General features: G+C 44.7%; 1 protein-coding gene across 1 annotated transcript in view; it reads left to right on the plus strand.

Moving 5' to 3' along the window:
* The window catches only part of PARM1 (prostate androgen-regulated mucin-like protein 1), a 107,877-nt gene extending 101,599 nt beyond the window's left edge, over positions 1–6,278 (plus strand). Inside the window, exon 4 of the mRNA XM_032400533.1 lies at positions 1,335–6,278. Coding sequence (XP_032256424.1) covers positions 1,335–1,419 — 85 coding nt within the window. The 3' untranslated portion in view covers positions 1,420–6,278. The remainder of the gene's footprint in view (positions 1–1,334) is intronic.
* Positions 6,279–21,574: the final 15,296 nt, after the last annotated feature.

The raw sequence follows: 21,574 nt of genomic DNA on the forward strand, positions 1-21,574 counted from the left end.
GATTGGCTTTTTGGGATTTTTTTTTCCAATCACTGTTTCTTCCGCAAACATTTATTAAGAACTTACTATGTGCTAGATATTCTTCTAGGCACTGGAGATAGTGCCAAGAACAAACAAAGCCGTCACATCATCCATACTTAGAGTTTAGTCAGGGAAGGTGGCAATCACAAAATAAACAAGTAAATTATATAGTATGTTAGAAGGTGATGAGTACTTTGAGAAAATGAAGCCAGGAATGCTGGGAGTGGGGGGTGGGAGTTGCAAGTTAAACAGAGTTCCTGAGAGAGGCCTCACTGAGAAGGTGACATTCGTGCAAAGACTTGACAGAGGTGAAGGAAGGCGATCTGGAGGCCAGCTGTTCCAAGCTGAGGGAACAGTACATGCAAAGGCCCTGAGGCAAGAGTGTGCCAGACGTGATGGGGCGGAGCAAGGAGGTGTGGTTGGAGCAGAGGGAACAAGAAGGACTGGAATAGCAGCTGATGTGCTCAGAAAAATAACAGGGGCCAGATCCAGAGGGCTTTGCAAACCATCCTAATGATTTGGCTTTTACTCTGTGAGATAAGGAGCCACTCCATGGTTTTAAACAGAGGAGCGAAAACTATCTGATTTCAGTTTCTTACAGAAATAATACTAATTGTGAGACAGGTTCCCAGAATAACCAGTCAAAGCCTGTTAAACCCAAGTTGCCATTGAACTAAGGATGCTAATCAGACTCTGGGAAGCTCAGAGCACGGGATCTGGACCCAGGAGGTGAGAATCTGACTCATAGCTCACTGGGGTAACTTGGTACACGTCAAATCAACAGCTCGGAGAGAGAACTTCTCCCTGTCAGAGAAATAAGCAATACCTGCCCATGGCCTTATTTTGCGGATCAAGTGAAAATGGAACACAGAAACACTGTGTAGGTTGTAAAACACGATATGCAGGTCAGGAGGGGTGGTGAGAGCAACAGTGGTTGTGGTGGCATCCTTATGATTCCTGGGAAAATTCAGTCCAGGACTGAAGTCAAATGCCAGGAATGCAACCTTCCCTTTGCTATTATTTCTTATTAAGGAGCCATAGGAATGGGTCCTCCTCCTTCTCCAGCACTAGAGGTCAAGTAGAGAGACAAGGACCCAGTTGATCTCAATGGAAGGGGCCAGCTGGCCTCCCACGTGAGCAGTCCTAACTTCCAGGGGTCTGTAGACTGGGGCCTCCAGGGCTGGCAGGTGGAAGAATCGGGTCTCCCCTCCTGCGGGCCCCGGAAGCCTCCCCCGCACAGGCTGCCAGGCATTCGGCTCCCCTCAGGCAGGCAACTTCTCCAGATAACCACAGCTCTCTGCTCCCCCCACCAGGCATTCCTCCTACGGAAGGCTTTTGGATGATCATGACTACGGATCCTGGGGCAACTACAACAATCCTCTGTACGACGACTCCTAACAAAGGAACGTGGCCAGGATGAGGAAGAACTGTTGTTTATTTATAAAGTGCTTTCCCAGTAGAATTAATACAAGTACCTGATATGCATTGAGCGACAATCTCTTAAGCCCCGTTTCATTGGTTTGATTGTTTTGTTTTCTTCCCTCTCCTCTGGCTGCTGTAACTTCCCCTTTCTGCAAAAAGAATCATTGTTTAAAGGTGAGTGGAGGCTTCTTTGCAGCTGAAATGGGCCAGCCTGGAGCCGGACCACCGTGGTGGAAGCTTCCGTACCCGCTGCAGGATCCACTGTAAAAGGGACTGAGGGCCAGGGATCGAGTCGTTCCGTCGGGGGCTACTTTTAGGGGAACTTTTTGTTGGTGGTATTTCTCAAACTTTTTAGTTAGGAAATTACATTCAATCTCAATGAGGGGAAAGGAAATGAGTACTGGGAGGACTTCCCCTGCAGGTGAGGGCGCAGGGGCTGCTCCGATTCCTTTTTAATCTCTGTTTGTATCTGCCAGGATGCCTGCTTGGCTCTGCGAGCGGGATCTCGGCTTCTTAACTGCCCAGTTAGTGGAGGAGAAAACCGGAAGGCACCCCAGGGAGGCCAGGAGGCCGAGGGACAGCTAGCATGTTGCTGTCAGATCGCAGCGTGCCCTCTACCTGTTCTCCCCTCCAGGCTGCCCATCTCTGCTCTGCTCGGGATGCCCGTTGTGGTCAGCCGCAGCCGGCTGGCATCTGGCCCCGGGGGCTCTCCGCAGGAGAAGGCTGGGAGAGGAGTTTAGTTAGAGAAGAGAAAGGGGGAGGCGTGGGAGGGAGCGAGCGCTGGGGCAATGGAGGAGGCTGGGAAGGGAGGGCACGGAGGACCACCTGGGGGAAACGAGAAATCAGCCCCCAATAACTAACAGAGATATCCACTGCTCTGAGGAACCTCTAGAAAGAATCCTTGCTTTATACCCACAAAACAGCTAGCTCACTGCCTTACTGTCGGTTGGATAACGGCTGTAGACTGTTTTGTAAAAAACTGTGAAGGCATTAGTCTATCTGTGGTTGCTCAGTGAGGCATTTCCATAGGAAACAGACACCATGATTAATCCATTTATTCTTCCTGTTCACTTACCTTACTAATTCTGCCCTCTAATTAACGAACACTCCCAGGTACGTGATCTTCAAATCCTAGATCTCGAATTTTGAAAAAGAACTGATATTGTTTGCAGATGGCCATTTACTGCAGTGGGTATCAACCGGCAGACAATTTTGCTCCCCAACGTTAGCCATTTAAAAATGTCTCGTGTCATTTTTGAGTGTCACAACCTGGGGGTGCCACTAGTAGATAGAGGCCATGGACGCGCTGAACATCCTACAATGCACAAGACAGCCCACTACAACAAAGAATTGCCTGGCCCAAAATGTCGGTAGTGCTGAGTTTAAGAAACCCTGGTTTCTTGAAATGCCCCTTGTGACAAAACAAGACACTCCCAGCTTAGTAACATTTTTTATTTTTACCTAAATGAAATGATTTGTTAAATTGTTACCTAAGAAGTATTCAGTTTGTTGGCTGATGGGTTGTTTTGGCATGTGTGGTTGCCTTTTTATTTCTGTGTGTTCTCTAGATAGCTTTATTTCGTAGCTAGAACTCTATCCTCCTGAAACACCTGATGTTAGTAACCAGCATCTTGTGTCCTGATTGGAGTAGGAAACTTCACAGATTAGGAAGCATCCATTGGGTCCTGATTCGGAATACATTCTCTTGTCCTACAGTGTCCTACAGTGTCATAAAGAACTTGAAACTGGATCAATTTTTATTTCTAAACTTGGACCTGCTGCCATGGCTGTTCCCAGAAATCTGACCCTCAGCTCAACCTATCACTCGCTCTGGTCCAGCAAATTACTGACATGAAGACCACTGTTGCCATGCTGTTCGGAGATGCTAGGAGCTGTGCCGCTCTCCACAGCCTGCCTTCCCACACTCTGAAATTATTCCTAAACTCCTTACATATCAAAGGAGAATGAGCAAGCCCCAGAGGTACTTTACAACAGGACCAGGTAATGAGAAGTAGGCTGTCAGGAAATCTGATTAGCTCTGATTATTAAAAAACAAACAAACAAACAAAATGGACATTCTCAGAAAAATGGCCAGGGATGACCCATGTTGCCCCCTCCGGCTGTGCTGGGCCTGATTAATTGTCTCTCTTCCCTATCCTCCCCCATTTATACAGCCTGTAGGCCTTCAGTTTAGCAAAGGACAATTCAATAAAAACAGGACATCCCTTTATTTTCTCCCTTGGCCACAAACATTTTGACAAAACGCCCATGAAACAGCTAGCTTTAGAGCGTTGCTCTCCTGGATGCTGCTCCTATTATGACCACAGACTCAGTAAGCATCTTCCCTTACCAGAGTCTTCTGTTGTGCAAGAGCACCTGATGGGTTTGTTGCTCCTATTAACTTCCAAATCCTTATGGCAAAGAGAGGGATCTGGGCCTAAAGCAAATGTATTCAGCAAGGTGACAGCTTCCCATAAAAAAACTCTAACCCTCCTTGTTATGGCAGTATAAAATACCTCCAGGGTGAACCTTATTTTGCCAAGTACTTTTTTTCTGAGTTGGCCAAAGAATTTAAACTGTATTCAACACATGTTGCTTGAAACACACACACACACACACACACACACCTGAAATACATGCTGATAATTGATGTCAGGGAGATATTCTGTCCAGGTCTGCGCAAGGGAAATTGCTCCAGTGGATCTAAAAAACAACCACTTTCATCCAGGAATAGGACTAGTCATAAAGTGATAGACTGTCAGAGCAGGAAGGAGGCAAGCAGCCTCTCCTAGACCGTAGATTGCAAATGATGAAGAGTGGGATTCAACTTTGTTTTCTTTTCTCTTGGCCCCAGTGAAGTCTCCTGCCCTCCCTGGATGTCTGTCTTCGTTTCTTAAATGAGGGTGATGCTTTCATATTGACCTCAGCCCATGCTACCTCACAAATGTGTTGTGAGGATTCATGAAACGATGTCTACAGTGTTTTCAGTTTCTGGAGAAAAATATTTATAGACATCTTAAGTATTACATAGGTATATAAGTGATCTCAGTTTCAGTTTCTTGTTTGTAGTCATACTGGTGTGTTGTTTTGACTTAAATCTATAAAACAACAGCTGTATCTTGGCCACATCAGGCAGCTGTCCCAGCTCTGAGCTACCCCCCAGTGCATCTGACTGCAGGGTGAACCATGCCTGGGGCCAGGAGAACGGTTTCCCTCTCCAAATGAAAAGATGTCCCAGGACCTAGGTCTCACAGACTATTGAGTGAGGATCCAGAAGGTTAGGGTAATACAGGAGGGATACCTGAGCACTGATAGCAGTAGGCCTCTGGCCTTCACCATCCTGAAGTCTTCTGAGTTCTTTGTGGAGTTGATTTTGGTTTGATGTCATCCGTTTGCCCTTCATCTTGCTTGCAAGGGTGCATGGTTCAATCCCTCGCGTATGGGAAATGAATTTTGCAACTGCGCCGTGTTGATTTGCACGTTTGATTCACCCTCTTTGCCTTTAACCTCTTTTTGGCAAACGAATGTACCATTTCAACTTTGATTTTAAAAGTGCTAGTTGGTACTGCTAAGAGTGCTAACCGAGAGACCAACGCCACATTGCTTTCTTGGGGTGAGTTAGCCAACATCATCCAACGACGGAAAGATGTGCAACTTCTTTGATATTTGATGTCATTGTATCTACATTTGTTGTAAGACATATTGCATACTAATTATATCGATTAAAGTTGTTAAAAGCTTGCATCTGACAGTGGTGACTCACATTTTGATATGTTTTGTTATTCAGGACATTCAGTTGATATGCTCCTATTAAGTACCCTTGACTTGTTCTTAAAGAAAATTTATCCCCCATCAATAAATAATATTTTCTGCACAGCGGGAAGGTCTCTCTGATCTCGAAACAGAATTGAAGGGTGTCAGAACTGAAGAAACTTTCCAAGCCGTCATTTTGCTCTTAACAATACATCATGTCTTCTAAAATAATTGTAAAAATAAACACTTTGATTCAATAAGTAGGCAGGGGTACAAAATCAAGTCATATTAAGGCATATCGGCATTAGTAGTACATTTGATACCTGCTTGTTTCATTCTCCTTCAAAAAAATTAAGTTCATCGTACCCATCCTGACAGTTAAAATAGCAAGCAATTTCAATCATTCGGAACATAATATCAACCCTCGGGAGCTAACCAAAGATTATTCTGATTCAGAAGAAAAGAGCAACGATAAAGCCCATGCACTTTGCAACACAGGGGAGGAATGGAAGCACCTGCGAGCTAGAGCGAGGTGATATGATGATTTGAAAACTTGAGGTCAGATTTAATAAGTTTAGGTGCCTGGTGTCCAGTGACACAGCATGGAGAATTGAATGGAAAGAGTCAAGAGGAAGAAAGAGGACCAGATGTGAAACAGACCCTTTCCTGATGATGATCCAGTCATCTCTGGAGGCCCTCCAAGGGCACAAAAGCAAGTAGCAACTCCATTATTCCAAGCTTGCCTGAACACAATCGGTTAGAAAGCACTTCAAATGTGCATGGAAAGAAAAGGCCTAATGATAATGTGTAGGGTTTACCTATTACGAATTATTGGGTCCAAAACAATATATTTTCCTACCCTGTAGCTTTTCCAAGTCAGATCATAGTATGTTTCAAGGATTTAGTAACCTCGCTGCCATCTTTTACTCTCCTAAAGGTCGGCAGTACTCACCAATCGCTGGCTATATTTTGATCTTTGTCAGAACGCGTCGAGATTGAAAAGTACTGAACAGATTGGGGGACAAAGCCTGTGAGAGGTATGCTCTCTTCTCTGAAAGGATCTAAACTTTGGCAAGTACAGAATGGGCTCCATTTACTGCACTAAAGCAGCATTAATTAGTTTGACTCAAGAAATGCATTGCGTTTCTATTTTAAGCAAGATACTGAATATTTACTATAAAACAGAAGGAATATAGTATCCAGTAGGAACTCTGGGTGCCTGCGGGCATTGTCTGATGCCATCCTGCCTCAACGTCATGGTCACTACACTCTCTCCATGTTACAGGTAGGGAAACTGAGGTTCCACGATATGAAACGCACGCCGGCGTGTACTGAATCCTTCTATGGACTCCATATCGAATAAGATGGGCCCTGCTCGCCACATATTTACAGCTGAGTCAGCGGCAGAGGTGGCATTCCAAGCAGGTCTGTCTGTCACCAAAGCCCTGGGTTATTTTCCACTCGAGGGACTGGTTTCTGATCTAAGTATAACCCAGTGCTCACACCTTCTACTAAAATGGGACCTTCCACCTCTTGCCAAGTCTCCCCTCAGCTATTTTAGGTGATCTCAAGGGGGTCTGGCATGCGGCCCAGAGCAAGCCCGGTCAGCTCCCAGGCACATGTCCCCTGCCAGGCACTGTTACCTTCCTGCCAGTTCACGCGGCCCTGCTGGGCTGTGTTCCCTGCCAAGGAAGAGGCTGCCTCCACCTCCCCCACTCTGTTAGAGCACCGCTGCCTCCCCAAGTTGAGTGAAAACCTCTCCTAGCTTCTACCTGCAGCCTCCCCGCTCCCCGTAGGAGACCGGTGTGAGCCCCCAGCAGCCTGGACTAGAGATTCTGTCCTCAGAATCTCTTTCCCCTCTTGCCCTAAGGTTCCATTATTTCAAGAACGTGTCTTTCCTTGGTATCCTAACAATAATGATAGCTTATTCTCAGCTAACACTCACTATGAGCCAGATCCTGTTCTGAGCACTTTACCTGGATTAACATCCCTAGGAGGTAGATATTATTAATGCAGTATCCCCACTGTACAGATGAAAAAACTAAGGGCTGAGGGTGTAGAGACTTGTCCAAGGTCACGCAGCTCCTACGTGCTGGGGCAGAATTCAAGTGCCAGCAGTCAGACTCGAGAGCCTGTGCTCTCCATCACCTCCACGAGCCCCCACTCGGTGCCAGAGGTTCCTGCACACCCGCTCAGCCCGCCATCAGACGGGCTCGTCTGTGTCTGAACTCCGTGTGGCCATGGCTGGGCACCGAGCGCAGAAGCGAGCTCCCTCCCTGAAGGAAGGCTTCTGGCCTGGCCGACTCTGTGCTGCTTCTGTCTAGATTCTGGCGCTTCCAGACAAGGTCGCCCACCCGACAGCCCCCAGCTCGACAGCAGGCAACTCCAGGCTGACCTGTCCCTTGTCACCAGACCCACACAGTAGCTGTGGTGAGAGTGCAGAACACTCTCGTGTTCTCCCACTAGCCACGCCTGCCTTGGCACGGGGACAGAATTCACTGCAACCAACACTGCTGGGCAAAGTGCTGAAAAGTTCTAGCCTGTCAGAAGCCAGGGGTTGTCAGGTGGTGTGAGAGACAAACGCATGCCCCGCACCACCACACTGAGGCCTGCAACCGGCATTCATCAGGGAAAACCAAAAAACACTTCTCCGTGTATTTCTGGAATATATATTAAAAGCTTAATACAAAGCAAAGGATTTCACGTAGAAATCAGAGTCTCACATAGACTTTTTGAGAGCGGGAAGAGAAGTGGGTAGGGGAACCATAGCAGGTAACTGCTGAAATTCTTGGGTGTCTGGGAAGCTGCCACCGTCTCAGGCTCCAGCAGTGAGGTGGGGCCGGGGAGAGGTGGGGTCCTCAAGAGCTCACTGGGGGCCACAGCTGCCACACACCTGCCTGCAATGGTTTTGGGGGAATGGCTTTCCCTGTTTTCCATCTTTCCTATATCACTGGAGAACTTCCCATGGGCAAGCTCCAGCCAAACCCTGCAGGAAAGGGAGTTGGAAGAAATGCAATTTCTGGCTTCCCCCCTGGTTTGCCAAGGAGACCTCAGGCAATGTGGGAAGGATGCTGAGCAGCAAATAAGTGAGCACAGTCCACCCTCACTCCTCCAAGATTAGAACTTCCCCAAAAGGAAAATAAACAACATCATTTTATCCCTAAGGTGATGCAACTGTCCCTTACACAACTGAGGGTACACTCACCTGCCCCCTAAAAAGAAAGACAAAGACACGGAATATGCCATGTGTGGCTTCAGCTCTGGGAACATTCACTCCTAGTCCAGATGCAATCTTCCTTTGATATCCAGCAACTTAAATGCCCAATTATAGGGTTAACCACCTTATATTGGATAAAGGTGGGGGGATGAAGAAAGAGAGAAGAGGAACTGATGAATACAAATACCTATGTATATATATACATACGCATATATGTATCAAATTGAGGAAGAGAATATGCATAGTTACAAAAAGACTTCCTTTCTGCAACTGATCAGGAGACAGCATTGGTATTGAGAACTTCCTTCTTCTGCTAGCCTGTGCATTTTCCTTTGTCCTCAGCCACATCTCATCTGGACATGGTTCTTTACGTGGCAGGGTGACTCAGACCTTCTGCCGAAATGTGAGGAAAGCTTGGGGACTGGAAAAGCAAGAGAGCTACTGAACTGGATACCACAAATAAATGAACATGAGAGAGAGATGCCCACATGGTACCTAAGTGCCAAATACTCTCCCTTCCCTACTTCCATTGCTCTTTCCTCTCTCCGTTCCCATCCCTCCAGCCCACCTCATCCACCCCCACTAAACAGAAGAAAAAAAGTAGGGTAGAGAAGAGGTTCAAAACCATTCTCAGCACTTAGCCTGCTGCATGCAGAGCCCTGGGTCATTCCACACCCCCATCCACCCACCAACTCCCCCAGCTCCTCATCTCTGCTTGGGATCTTCTGAAGACAATGGTGCATTCTTCAGAAAGCCAGAACTTGATAAAAGATCTGCTGGGGAGTGTGGGGGGCAGTAAGAGCAAAGGTTTCCTTGCATTCATTCACTTTCAACATAGAAGTCCCATGGGCCATTCCACATCCTCCCAACTCCCCCATTCCTCTCCTCCCATGAGGAAGTGCCTGGCTGCAGATGGTCTTGCTGAGCCATGATTACAAGCTCTGGGGCTGATATGCAATGAATTGAAATACATTTAACTTACAGGATGAGTAAGCCCCAGTGGCAATTAATCTCAAATCCTGAGGCCCGGGGGGTGCTTGAGGGACTGTGCTCTCTCCTTCTGAACAGCCATTTCTGGAAAGCAGCCAAGCTCACTAAGCAGCCCTAATCATGGGGGCACAGCCTTGAAGCATTTGCCTGGCCCCTGCCAAGGGCACCCAGCAATACCTGGCTGCTGGACTCTTCTCCTCCAGAGTGGAGAGGCCGGATTCTACGTCTGTCCCCCATAGGCCGGTTTCAGTGCCCCCCATGAGTTCAGGTAAACTAACTCACTCCTCGGGGACCAACATCCTGAGCTATCCAGGGAGCTGACAGGTGGCTCTTCAGCTAAAAAAAGGCAAACCATTCGGGGTGCCCGGGTGGCACAGTAGGTTAAGCATCTGTCTTCAGCTCAGGTCATGATCCCGGGGTCCTGGGGTGGATCCCAGGCTCCTTGCTCTGCGGGGAGCCTGCTTCTCCCTCTGCCTGCCGCTCCCCCTGCTTGTGCTCTCTCTCTCTCTCTCATAACTAAATAAGCAAACAAACAAATAATATCTTTAAAAAAAAAAAGGCAAATCATTCTTTCCTAGCCTCCATAATTTCCTGCAAACTGAGGCAGCTGGTTCCCTGGAGAGTAACAGGCTCTCAATCCAAGCATAGTCAAAACCATGGACAAAGGCTAAAGATTCTGCCCTGCTTTGCATCCTTCCCCTCTCAGTGCCTTCTCTATGCTTAGGACACTAGCTGTAAGAAGGGAGGGGGGCAGTGGGAAACCCAGGCTGCTACCTGACAGAGGCATTATGGGACTAGGGGCCAACTGGGAAGCACTTGTTCATGGACAGCCTCACTGTTTGCTCAATTAAAGGCCCCATGGATTCCACTAAGGAGCAGACTGTGGTGGAATGGTAGCATTGAAAGCAAAAATTTCATTCATTCATTTATTTACCATTCAATAAACAGTATTCATTTATACATTCTAGATGTATAAACAAGTGAAACAAAACGTGATCCCTAAGATAATATTCGTCTTCAAAATGCTTTCAGTCTAAAAATAAAACAGGCTAAAACTAAAACTGGGACTCGGCACAGAGTGATGGGTACCTTGGTAATGTGCAGGGGACACTGGAAGCATGGAAGAGGATGTAGTAAAAAGATCGGAAAGTGTCCTGACAAGTTTAGTTTCATCTTCTTTATTCCCAGATGTCTCTCTGATCCTCATTCCGCCACCATCTGCTTAACCCATTCCCTGGATCTGAACTTGCCCTCTGGGCTATTCCTTTGAAGATCCATCCTTTGCCATCAGTCCCAGATTTTCTCTTAGAAATTTACTTTGTTCCTCCTAACTGACATTTGAGCCAAGGGTACTGGCTTCTGCCCACACTGGTCACACCCAGATCAGCCCTTGCTTCCAGTGTTTGTCGTGGCCCAGGGATGCCTCGGCTGGAACTTGATATTGTGTCTCTCACTACAGAAAGAAAGCAGGAGAGTGAGGGGGGGCACAGAGCGAGAATATCATCCTCTCCTCATCTTGCCACATTTCCTATGGTCATAATTCCCTAAGGATCACCAGGGAGTTTAACTGGTTTTCCTGACTATGTCCTCTGATGGAAGAAAGAAGAAGGAGAGAAGGGAAATGACATTTGTTGAATGCCTGCGATGTGCCTACACCATTTGGAAGATTGTTAGGTCTTTTTAGAGACCAGAAAACTGAGGCTCGGGAAGGTTAGGTGGCCTTCCCATTGTTACAGAGCTAGTAAGAGGTGAAGTCTTGATCTCAATGCTGGACCTTCTTACTCCAAAGCCCATGTTCTATCTAGAATGATGATGCTTCTCAAACTTTAATGTGCATGTAACTCATTGGGAATCTCATTAAAACACGGCTTCTGATTCATAGGTAGAGGATGAGGGATGAACATCTGCATTTGTAATAAACTCCCGGCTGGTGCTGATGCCAGGGGTTCCCCATTGCCCCCTGATTTTGAGCAGTAAGTACTCATAATCCCAGGTAACCCCCAAGGGCCTGCCAGCGAGCCCTTCTCAATAGGGCTGATAACACCACCTCTTACCCACGGGCAGCGAAGTGTGGCAGCATCTTTTGGTTTTGGTTCTTAGTTGTTGCTATGTCTGGTAGAGTTACGAGCATTTCATATCTGGGAGTCAAGGATGCCACAAATCCTTCAGTGTATGCAATAATCCAGGGTTGATTTTCTTGGGACAGTCGTACACAGTATAGATTGTCTCACCTAAAATTCTCAAAGCATCTTCATCAAGGAACCCTGAGCAGCAGCTGGTGGGGGGAGTGGGGGGCGCACACTACTGTCATATGCGATCCCTTTGGCTGCCTTATCCTGTTCTCCGCGGTTGGAAACATCAGCTCCGCCCCCCAGTTGCTCTGCTCCGCACCGTCTTCACCAATGGCCGCTCTAGAGCATATCACTGCACATGCGCGTGCGTGTGGATGCCTTGCTTCCTGGGACTCCAGCGTTTCGGCAGAAAAGATGGTCCAAGAGGGCCGCATCCGAGAGAGGTATGTTCACATATTTCTTGGCACCCCCCAAGGGCACAGGGATGCTGCTATGACACAAACGTGGACATTTTAGGAAAGCATATTGGCTGGCTGATAAATTCATATTTTGCATTCCATGACAATTTCAGAAGGTATTTCTTGAGAAGATGGGAGAGGAGCTGACATCTACTAAGCCTCTGCTATGTGCCAGGAACTGGACAGATGCTTTACGAGTATTATTTCACTGCAGCTGTGGCATGGAATAGATATTACAAACTCAGACCCTGGAGCTCGAGTGTCTGGGTTTGAATCTCACCTCAGCTACTTACCAGTTGTGTTACCTTGAAAACAATATTTAATCTCTCATTCCCTCAGTTACTTCATCTGTAAAATGAGGATCAGAATGGTATCTGCCTCATTAGCCTTTTACGAAAGTTAGATGAATTAATACCTGAAGAGCACAAAGCATAGATTAAAGACATAAAAGCATATGCTCGCTAAACAGAATCACCATGTAAGTTATTTTTACAGATTTTACAGATGGGGAAACTGAGATACTCAAGATCACATAGCTACAATGTGGTACAAGCTGTCTGATCAATCATAATAAAAACTACTATTCACTGAGGGGTGCCTGGGTGGCTCAGCCAGTTAAGCGTCTGACCTTTGGTTTCCACTCAGGTCATGATTTCATGATTTCAGGGTTGTGAGACTGAGCCCCACATGGGGCTACACGCTGAGCGTGGAGCCTGCTTAAGATTCTCTTTCTCTCTTTCTCCCTCTGCCCCTCCCCCACTGCTTGTGTGCTCTCTCTTTTTCTCTAAAAACTAAAAATAAAAGATAAAATAAAAAAAATAAAATGCCAAATACTAATCATAAAAAGAAAAACCTCTTGCTTTAGATACACACTTTGACAAACATATATTTAAAATCCAAAACCAGGGGTGCCTGGGTGGCTCAGTCATTAAGCATCTGCCTTCGGCTCAGGTCATGATCCCAAGGTCCTGGGATCGAGCCCCACATCGGGCTCCCTGCTTGGCAGGAAGCCTGCTTCTCCCTCTCCCACTCCCCCTACTTGTGTTCCCTCTCTCGCTGTGTCTCTCTCTGTCAAATAAATAAAATCTTTAAAAAATATAAATAAATAAATAAATAAATAAATAAAATATAAAACCAGGGGCGCCTGGGTGTCTCAGTCATTAAGCGTCTGCCTTCGGCTCAGGTCATGATCCCAGGGTCCTGGGATCGAGCCCCGCATCAGGCTCCCTGCTTGGCGGGAAGCCTGCTTCTCCTTCTCCCACTCCCCCTGCTTGTGTTCCTGCTCTCACTATCTCTCTGTCAAATAAATAAATAAAATCTTTAAAAAAATAAAAATAAATAAAATAAAATATAAAACCAAAAACATAGTATAAATCTATATTTGAAAATATCTGGGTAAAAAAAAACAGAAAATATCTGGGTGTGGGCATAAGCTAACTCTTTGGTTCCTGAAAATTTGAGTCAAGCAAAATGTGCATGAAGGGGCCTCCTTTCCTGGTAGGTTTCTTTATAATCAGAATCAACAGTTGTCATTGCTCTAGGGACCCTGAAAATGTTCACTATTTGGTTCACCTCAGGCAAAATTTTCCACTGATGAGTTATTGAGCATAAATGGTCAATTCTCAGGGAGGAATTTCAAAGGTAACTTCTCTTACCCTCTAATCTCCTGTTCCCTTTTCAAAAACATGAAACACAGATCTTAACAGCAGCCTTCATCTTCAAAGACATCAGCCAACTTCTCCAGAGAAGCCTTCCATGTCTTTAGATCAGCCACTTCAGCTTCCCCTGAAATCTGAAATTTACCAGCCAGTTATCATCTTCCTGAATAATTAAACCATTCCTTACAGCATTTATTATCTTTTCTCGATGGTTTCCCGAGCTGTGTCCATAGAGTTTTAAAAAGTGACAACCAATACCTATTAGTAAGCTAAGAATTTATAGCTTAGTTGAGGAGCATGCTCTTTAGCCAATCAGGAATTCACATCATCCAATGCTTTTTTTCACCTTTCAAATCAGCACACCACATTGTCAACACTAATTATTTGCATTGACTGAAGTCTATTCTAAAAGCACATCAGCTTCAGCCGTTAGGTACTCATGAACACAAAGCCTGTTCGATATGGTTAAAGTGTCACTTATGAGAAGCCTATAAGGGTTGTACTTCTCAAGTTAAGCCATCCCAAGTCAGGTGGTGTCTGTTTCCAAATATTCCGTTAAGTACATGGGCTGTCTTCGCTCAGAATGGCAATTCTGGTCTGTTAACTAATCCTACTAACATTGCCTCTCTCTGAGCTGGAAAAAGATGAGTTATTTTTGGCAGTAGGTAATTCCATGTCCCAGAGACAAAGTTCTTTGCATAATCAAGTTTTTAAATGTCAGTAGCAGTTTGGAGCATTATTAAAGTATTTCTGGCTTCTGAAAAGGTTTCCAAATATCCTTCAATGTGTTTAATCTTTCCTAATGAAGTCAGATAAAAGCTGAAGTTTTTGTCAGTCTGAAGTGGATCCCAGTACACGGCCATGGATGCTGAGTGCTCTGTCTGCACATTTTGTCCTGAAATATGTTTCCCTGCATCCAGAGAAAATAGCCCAGCCTTGGAAAATTTGAAGTCACAAGCTGGAAAAGCTTAAACAAACAGAAGTCATGAAGTATGTTTACGGTCCTCTAATAAAATACCTATTTATATTTAGCCTGTTTCCAACCCAGTTTTATTAATTGGCCCTTCTAGGAATTTGGGAGATTGAAGGGCAGCCTAGTGTCTTATTTGATGGTAAACAAGACCAGCATACTTCAAAATCTTCTGCTGTGTGCCATGTAAATAAAGGAGGAAAGGCAAAAGAAATGGCCATTGGTCTGGATGACATGTAAAGACCGGGTCCAACAATATTTGTGTCTCAAACATTTTAAGATTATTTTTAACCTTGCTAGTAGTTTTTGAAATTCCAAATAAAACTAGTGCACCATTTTGCATTATAAATTTAGAACACAAAAACTGAATCCCCAACTTTAAAAACCCAAGGTATCCAATAGCAGAAATTCTGGGATGAAACTATTATATCATATATTTCTAGTGGGATATAATTTGGGGCAAACCTTCTGTCACAGGTCATAAACCCAAAAATCATGCTCCAAGATAGAGATTCATGTGCAAGAGGTTCCTTGGGAGTGATTTACATAGAGACCAACACCTGAGAGGGAAAGCAGGAAGCAGGAGTGGGCAGAGAGGGTGAACTGGGACTCTAATACCATTGCAGCAAAGGTCTCGGTCAATCCTAAAGGGAGCTCTGGGGCTGAAATGATCCCATAGAGTTGTCTCAAACTGGGGTGTTAATTGCAGGTTCCTCTCTGTATAACTTTAGGCAAGGCAGCTCTCTCCAGCCTACAGAAAGTTCCAGAAAAGGAACTCAGCTGAGAGCCATCTGCCACCAATATTCCTACCAGCTGGAATAATGAATGAACTGACCTGGAGGGTGATCTGGGTGGCACGCAATGGCATCCTTTGTAGACAACTCCTTGCTCCACTTAGATCCACTAGCTTCATATAGTAAATTCTGAGAGAAGCTCCTCCAGTATTCTGGATTCTTTCCCTGGGAGAATCTTACAGGAGGAAGCTTAGTGGGAAAAACTAGCCATCCCTGCCATTGTACCTGATCTTGAGGAAGTAACAAACTCATCTTGCCTGTCCTTCACCATCTATTCTAAAGTCTCTTTGCCCTCAACTAGTACCTCTGCTGGTCTAGGTGGCTGGGCCACTGAGATGACACAGACACTCATTTTCTGAATAAGAGAGGCAATGGGTCACTGGTCACCATGACCTGCCCGGGCTGTGGTTGCTGCCACATTTATCATCAGAATCGGGCAGTTACCAAGAGCAGCCCAAGTGGACCCCCTGAGTGCCAAATATAGACTTCCCTGACCCTAGTGTGGAACAGCAGGTCTACCTCTGCCGGATGGTCGGGGGCAATTATTCCTGCCAGTATGGTGATGACTTTCCTTGCCTGCTGGTCTCTTGAAACAAGATCTTTGAAGTAACCAAGTAAGAGGCTAATCCTATTATTACCTTAATAGAATCTTGCTGGGTTCCTTAGTGGACCCATGACCCCTCTAAGAACCAAGACTATGAAGTGTCAGGATTCACTGTTGTGAAGAAGGGAAGCGCAAGCTCCCTAAAAGGGCCTTTGGGGCTGATGGTAAGCACGGTCACTGCTACTTTCACCTCTTGCTTCCTGGATCCGTGCCTCCTACATCTTGAAAACACGGCACCATATGGTATTTAATGATTTGAGGTGTATACTACATCTTAAAGGATACCGTTTCATCTGCACAGTGCAATCTCTCCAAGATGGTACATCTGCTAGACCTTTGACAGACCATTCCAGTGTTCTGTCAGTCCAGCAGCCTGTGGATGGTGGCACATGTGATGGGACCATAGATATCATGGTCATGTGTCTACTGCTCACCTCTTTTGCTATATAATGACAATGGGTCTCTTGATCCAATACAATTTTATGTGGGATCCCACGTTTATGGATCCGACTCTTTCTAAGCCCTTGGTTAGTGGTGTTGGCTGAGGCACTACAGGCAGAAAAGGCAAATGCATATTTGGAATAGGTGTCAAATCCAGTGTGGAAAAGCCCATCAGCCTGGACCTACTGCAGATCCCTTTTCTGTTCTGAGACCCACACAATGATGGCAATCTTATGGGTCATCCTGTAAATGGGTTGAGTCAATGTTCCCAGTATGCTGCTCCCAGAAATCAAAAACTCCAATTGGGTACTCTGTTCTATCCTGGTGGAGGGAAGTGCAGGACGCAATAATCTGCCCCTAGCAGGAGAGAATGTTCTAGTTTACTTCAGACCATTCGCCTAAAAAATTGCACTAATGCTGTGGGCCCCGGAGTCTTTTTAGAGTTTAACTCCCACCCTCTGGAACACATATTAATTTGTATTAATTTTCTGTCTTTGCAAAAACTACCACACGTTTAACTGCTTGAAACAATACCCATATATGACCTCACAGTTCTATAGGTCAGAGGACCAGGCAGACTTAACTGGATTCTCTGCTTATGGTCTCACAAGGCCAAAGTCAAGGTGGTGGCTATATACCATCCCAAATCACCACTATTAAAGTTTTAACAATTGGGGCACCTGGGTGGCCCAGTCGGTTGAGCGTCCGGCTCTTGATTTCGGCTCAGGTCATGATCTCAAGGTTGTGGGTTCAAGCCCCATGTCAGGCTCCATGCTCAGCAGGGAGTCTGCTTGAGATTCTCTCTCTCTCCCTATGTCCCTCCCCGCCCACCACCCCCCCGCTTACACTCTATCTCTCCCTCTCTCTCTCACCCTCTCCCTCTCTCTCTAAAAGAAAAACAAATCTTAAAAAAAAAAAAAAAAAAGGTTAACAATTGTACCACCACCTCCCCTTGCCCCAGGCTGTGTTCCACCTACCATCAGTAGATTTCAAAATTGCTGCCCCCTTTTTTGAATAATACATTGAACATAATGCACTAGGTAGCCACTATTTGTATTTACAGCTGTGGCCCACGTCAATGCCAACTATTCCATGTGAATGAAACAGAGAGTGATTTCACATTCCCATCGAATCTCTTTTACTTGCTGTGAACAGAGCTGGTCCTCCTTCAGAACTAATCTCAATGTACATCTTCCCATCTGCATCGTGACTTACAAAGTTACGATTAACTGAATGAACTAAAACCTCCCATATCATGTGTTTTCAGGAATAAATAAAACAAAAAATTATCAAGCAATTTTCCCTCATATATAATGTGATCAATGTCAGGAACTATTTAAAACTCTGAAATTGGTGATTTTTTTAGAACCACAAAACATTTACTATTATTAGGCACTCGTGATAGTAATTGCCCCTTCACATTATAATTCGTTGATATTGAGCAATATACAACAGAGCCATTTCATACACAGATTTACCAATAACCCTCATACTTGACATTTATGATGAACTTGGTGAATGATTTTACAAGATTCTTGTGATTTGTGAGATAAATACTCATTCTGTCATAAAAAGTACCACTTTAAGTGATTCTTCTTCCATTTTGGTCTCTTCTTTGCCTTTAGCAACAAAATTTATTGGTATTATACTGGAAAGCAGTATTTTGTGCTTATTCTTAAAAACTGATTAATTTGCTTTGGAGGTCATTTGTGGAAGAAAGTGCTAGACAATGTCCATTCTCCTCTTCCTCCTTAGTATCAGAACCTCAAATTTTAGATGGACACTCTGTTGCTCAGATGAAGGACTACCTGCCCACCTCCCTTGCAGCTAGGATGGTCGGTCATGTGACTAAGTTCAGGTGAGTGAAATATAAATAAATGTGTTTGTGTAGGATTTCTGGGAAGTCTCCTTGAAAGGGAACAGGTGTGTCTATCCTTACTTTTTCTTGCTGGGTACAATAGGATGTGATGTATGGAACTCTGGCAGCCATCTTTGGCCATGAAGTAACTGTAAGAACAGAAGCCACCTAGGGGGCTCTGAGGATACCACAGGCCCACTATACCAAACCTAGACTGCCTGCCTTAGACTTCTTTGACAAAGCAAAATTAATCTCTCTCTGTTTGAGACACTGTTATTTTGGAGTTTATTTCTTAAATGCAGCTAAATTATTCCTAGTGGATATATTATTCTACTCTGTTTTTAAAATATGCAAAAGCTATAATGACTATGTTTTTCAATAGATAATACACTAAGTATTAGGGAAATTTAAGTTGTCAGTCCATTAACATTCAAATTTCAGATATTTATGGTTATGCTTTGTAATAATACTGAGTTTCATTTTTCTTATGCAGAATCATCATTCCCATGGATTTTCTTGTCCCAGTTGATGGAAATTCACAGTGTTATGTTCATTATATTCACATTGTATTTTGAGAAGTTCTGTTCATATATCCTGAGTTATAGTATTGATGTGACTATTGTTATCATTATATTTATACTTTGATAAACTCTTTTAAGCCTTTGAATCATTGTGCTAAAATCAAGATATCATGCAACAGCCAAAATCAAAAGTAATAACCATTAACACTAACAGCAAATAAAATGCAATGGTAGAAAGGGGTTGAGGAAAAATACTTAAATTCCCAGATTTTTCTGTGCATAACAGTTTGTAATGGCCTCAGATCCAGTTTGGGTGTGAGGTGGACAGAGAGACTGTGAGTGTGACACCTTAAAGTAAAAAGTTATTGGTGTGAGAGCACAAGGCATGCACATGTATGTAATATTAGCTCACTTCTGTAAACTACCTAAGATGACAAATAACAACATTCATTAAGATGTTGATCCTAAATTGATGGCTAAGGTAACATCTGCCTATTTTTTAATCTGTAATATTAAGTAAAAACCATTTGTTAGGTTTTGGCAGGAATTGAATGTTAGAGTATAGTTCAAAGAAAACAGTTGTGGACAGAGAGAGGAGGACCAGATCTCCATTCTGGCCAAGGGTATGGCAGCTGGGACTCAGATTAGGCTCCTACAACCCACAGACCCTACTTCCTTCAAACTTCCAAAGCCACCCTCAAATAAAGTGGCTTTATGGACAGCTTCCACTTAAGTATTTGTGGGGAGCACCTGCTACTTGTGCACTCATTTGCTAGAAGCCCCCAGTGGCTGCTCAAATGTATCACATTATCTCTGTGCATCTCCATGTTTCCAGCCAAGAATAAGAGAAGGTCATATGCCTCTGTGTCCCCTACCTAGGCAAAGAGAGGTGTGAGGAGTAGGGAAAGCCTGAATGTTTAAAAACATCTTGTTCTGCCATTTATTTTTGGTCCCTGTGAAGTCTGGGGCAAAATCTGTCTGCATGTGGAGAAGCGATTAGGAACTTTGTGAAATTCCCACCCAACACAAACACAGTAATGGAGATGAACCTAACGTTAGCAGGGACAGCTGATCCCCATGGCCTTTTGACATAAGCAACACTTTCAGAACAGTTTGGTTTGTTGGGAACGTAGCAATTTCTCTGAAGCCTATCGTTAATCTTACTTTGCAAATATTGAAATAAATATGAGTAAAATGGTCATTTCTTTTTCCTGTAAAACTGCCACACTTTGTGAGGACTTCCTGATAAACCACTGGGCTAACCAGCGGCCTTGGGAGCCCATTCAGACCTCCTGGACCTCAAAAGCGGAAACGTCAAAGCAAGAGAGCAAGCGTATAGTAGAAGAACCAAGACGTCCTGAAAATAAGACTTTGGTGTAAAGATTCTAAGAAGCCAGTGCACGGCACTCAAACTATTTCTAAAACTAGGGTGCCTTCTGAATTCATCAGGAAAGCCGAAAACCGCAGCAGGCTGTCTGCAGGCCCTTGGCGACACAAAGGTAGTAACTGAGCAGGGAATGATAGCTGCCTAGGAGACGGGATTGGGTATTAAAAGGAAAAAAACATTGTTGGGCTTTATATGGTTTTAGAATCTCTGGCCTCTGCTCTCATTGTAACTCTAAGAAGGAGAAAAATTAAGAAAAAAAAATAGTTTTCTAACCGCCCCTGGACTTGGAGAAGAAGGGTGTATTATGGAGGCTCTAGGGATTCCTGGGGAGTGTAGCCTTAGGATTCCTTCCATCCTGCCCCCTCCTAGTCGCGCCTGCCTAGCAGGTGAAGCCACCTTCTTTGGCACGAGCAGAGGAGCCCGGGCACTGAACTGAAGACCACAAAGGGCTCTGTGTCGGGTGGCCCCCTGGGCAGTGCTGCAGGGGCCAATAGTGTCAACAGCACTCCCTGGAGCTGTCCATGTGGGGGCTCTGGCTCCGAAGGCCCCTCTGCCTCGAATCTTCTTTTTTTTTTTTTTAAGATTTTATTTATTTATTTAATTGACAGAGAGAGACAGCGTGAGAGGGAACACAAGCAGGGGAAGAGGGAGAGGGAGAAGCAGGCTTCTGGCCGAGCAGGGACCCCGATGCAGAACTCGATCCCAGAACCCTGGGATCATGACCTGAGCCAAAAGCAGTCGCTCAACCACCTGAGCCACCCAGGCGCCCCGCCTCGAATCTTCTCTTCTAGTCTGTCCCAGTGCCCAATTCCTAGAGCCTTTTCAGTAACAATTGTGAAAACACTTTACGGAGTATAAAAAAACCTATGCAAATCTAAGGTATTTCGGGGACTATAGTACTATTTCCAAGAGCCCCCTGTTCACCTATCAATATATTACCCAGAGGGACTAATTTATTAATATATTAATTCACTCTAATAAGTTGATCAAATAATGTGGTATGTTTATAAGCACCTAGCAAACTTTCAGGAATCCTACAAATGTTAGGTGTTTGGATGATGATAAGGAGTGTCTGGGTAAATAAGTAGTCTATTAAACAGAGCCTCCAAAGAATAAGACAAAGACATGTATGGTTTAGTGGGGGCAAGAGAGTCCTGGTGAGCCAAGGTATGGCGTTACAGTAGAGAGAGCAACCATAGACAGCGGAAGGTGACTGAGAACTCAGTGCCAAGTGGTTAGAGGGACCCCTGGGGATAAACGGAGATGCTAAAAATAAACTTCATCTCCTTAACAATTTACCTTGCACAATCACAAACTCATTCTGTTTGGCTTGTTCTCTGTTTTCTCCCCTATCCATTCTTGTCAGATTTCTATTTGTTAAAATAAGAATGAAACTTCTCCAGAGGTT

Source organism: Phoca vitulina, unplaced genomic scaffold, assembly GCF_004348235.1.
Source record: "Phoca vitulina isolate PV1807 unplaced genomic scaffold, GSC_HSeal_1.0 scaffold3, whole genome shotgun sequence".
NCBI classification, from domain to species: Eukaryota; Metazoa; Chordata; class Mammalia; order Carnivora; family Phocidae; genus Phoca; species Phoca vitulina.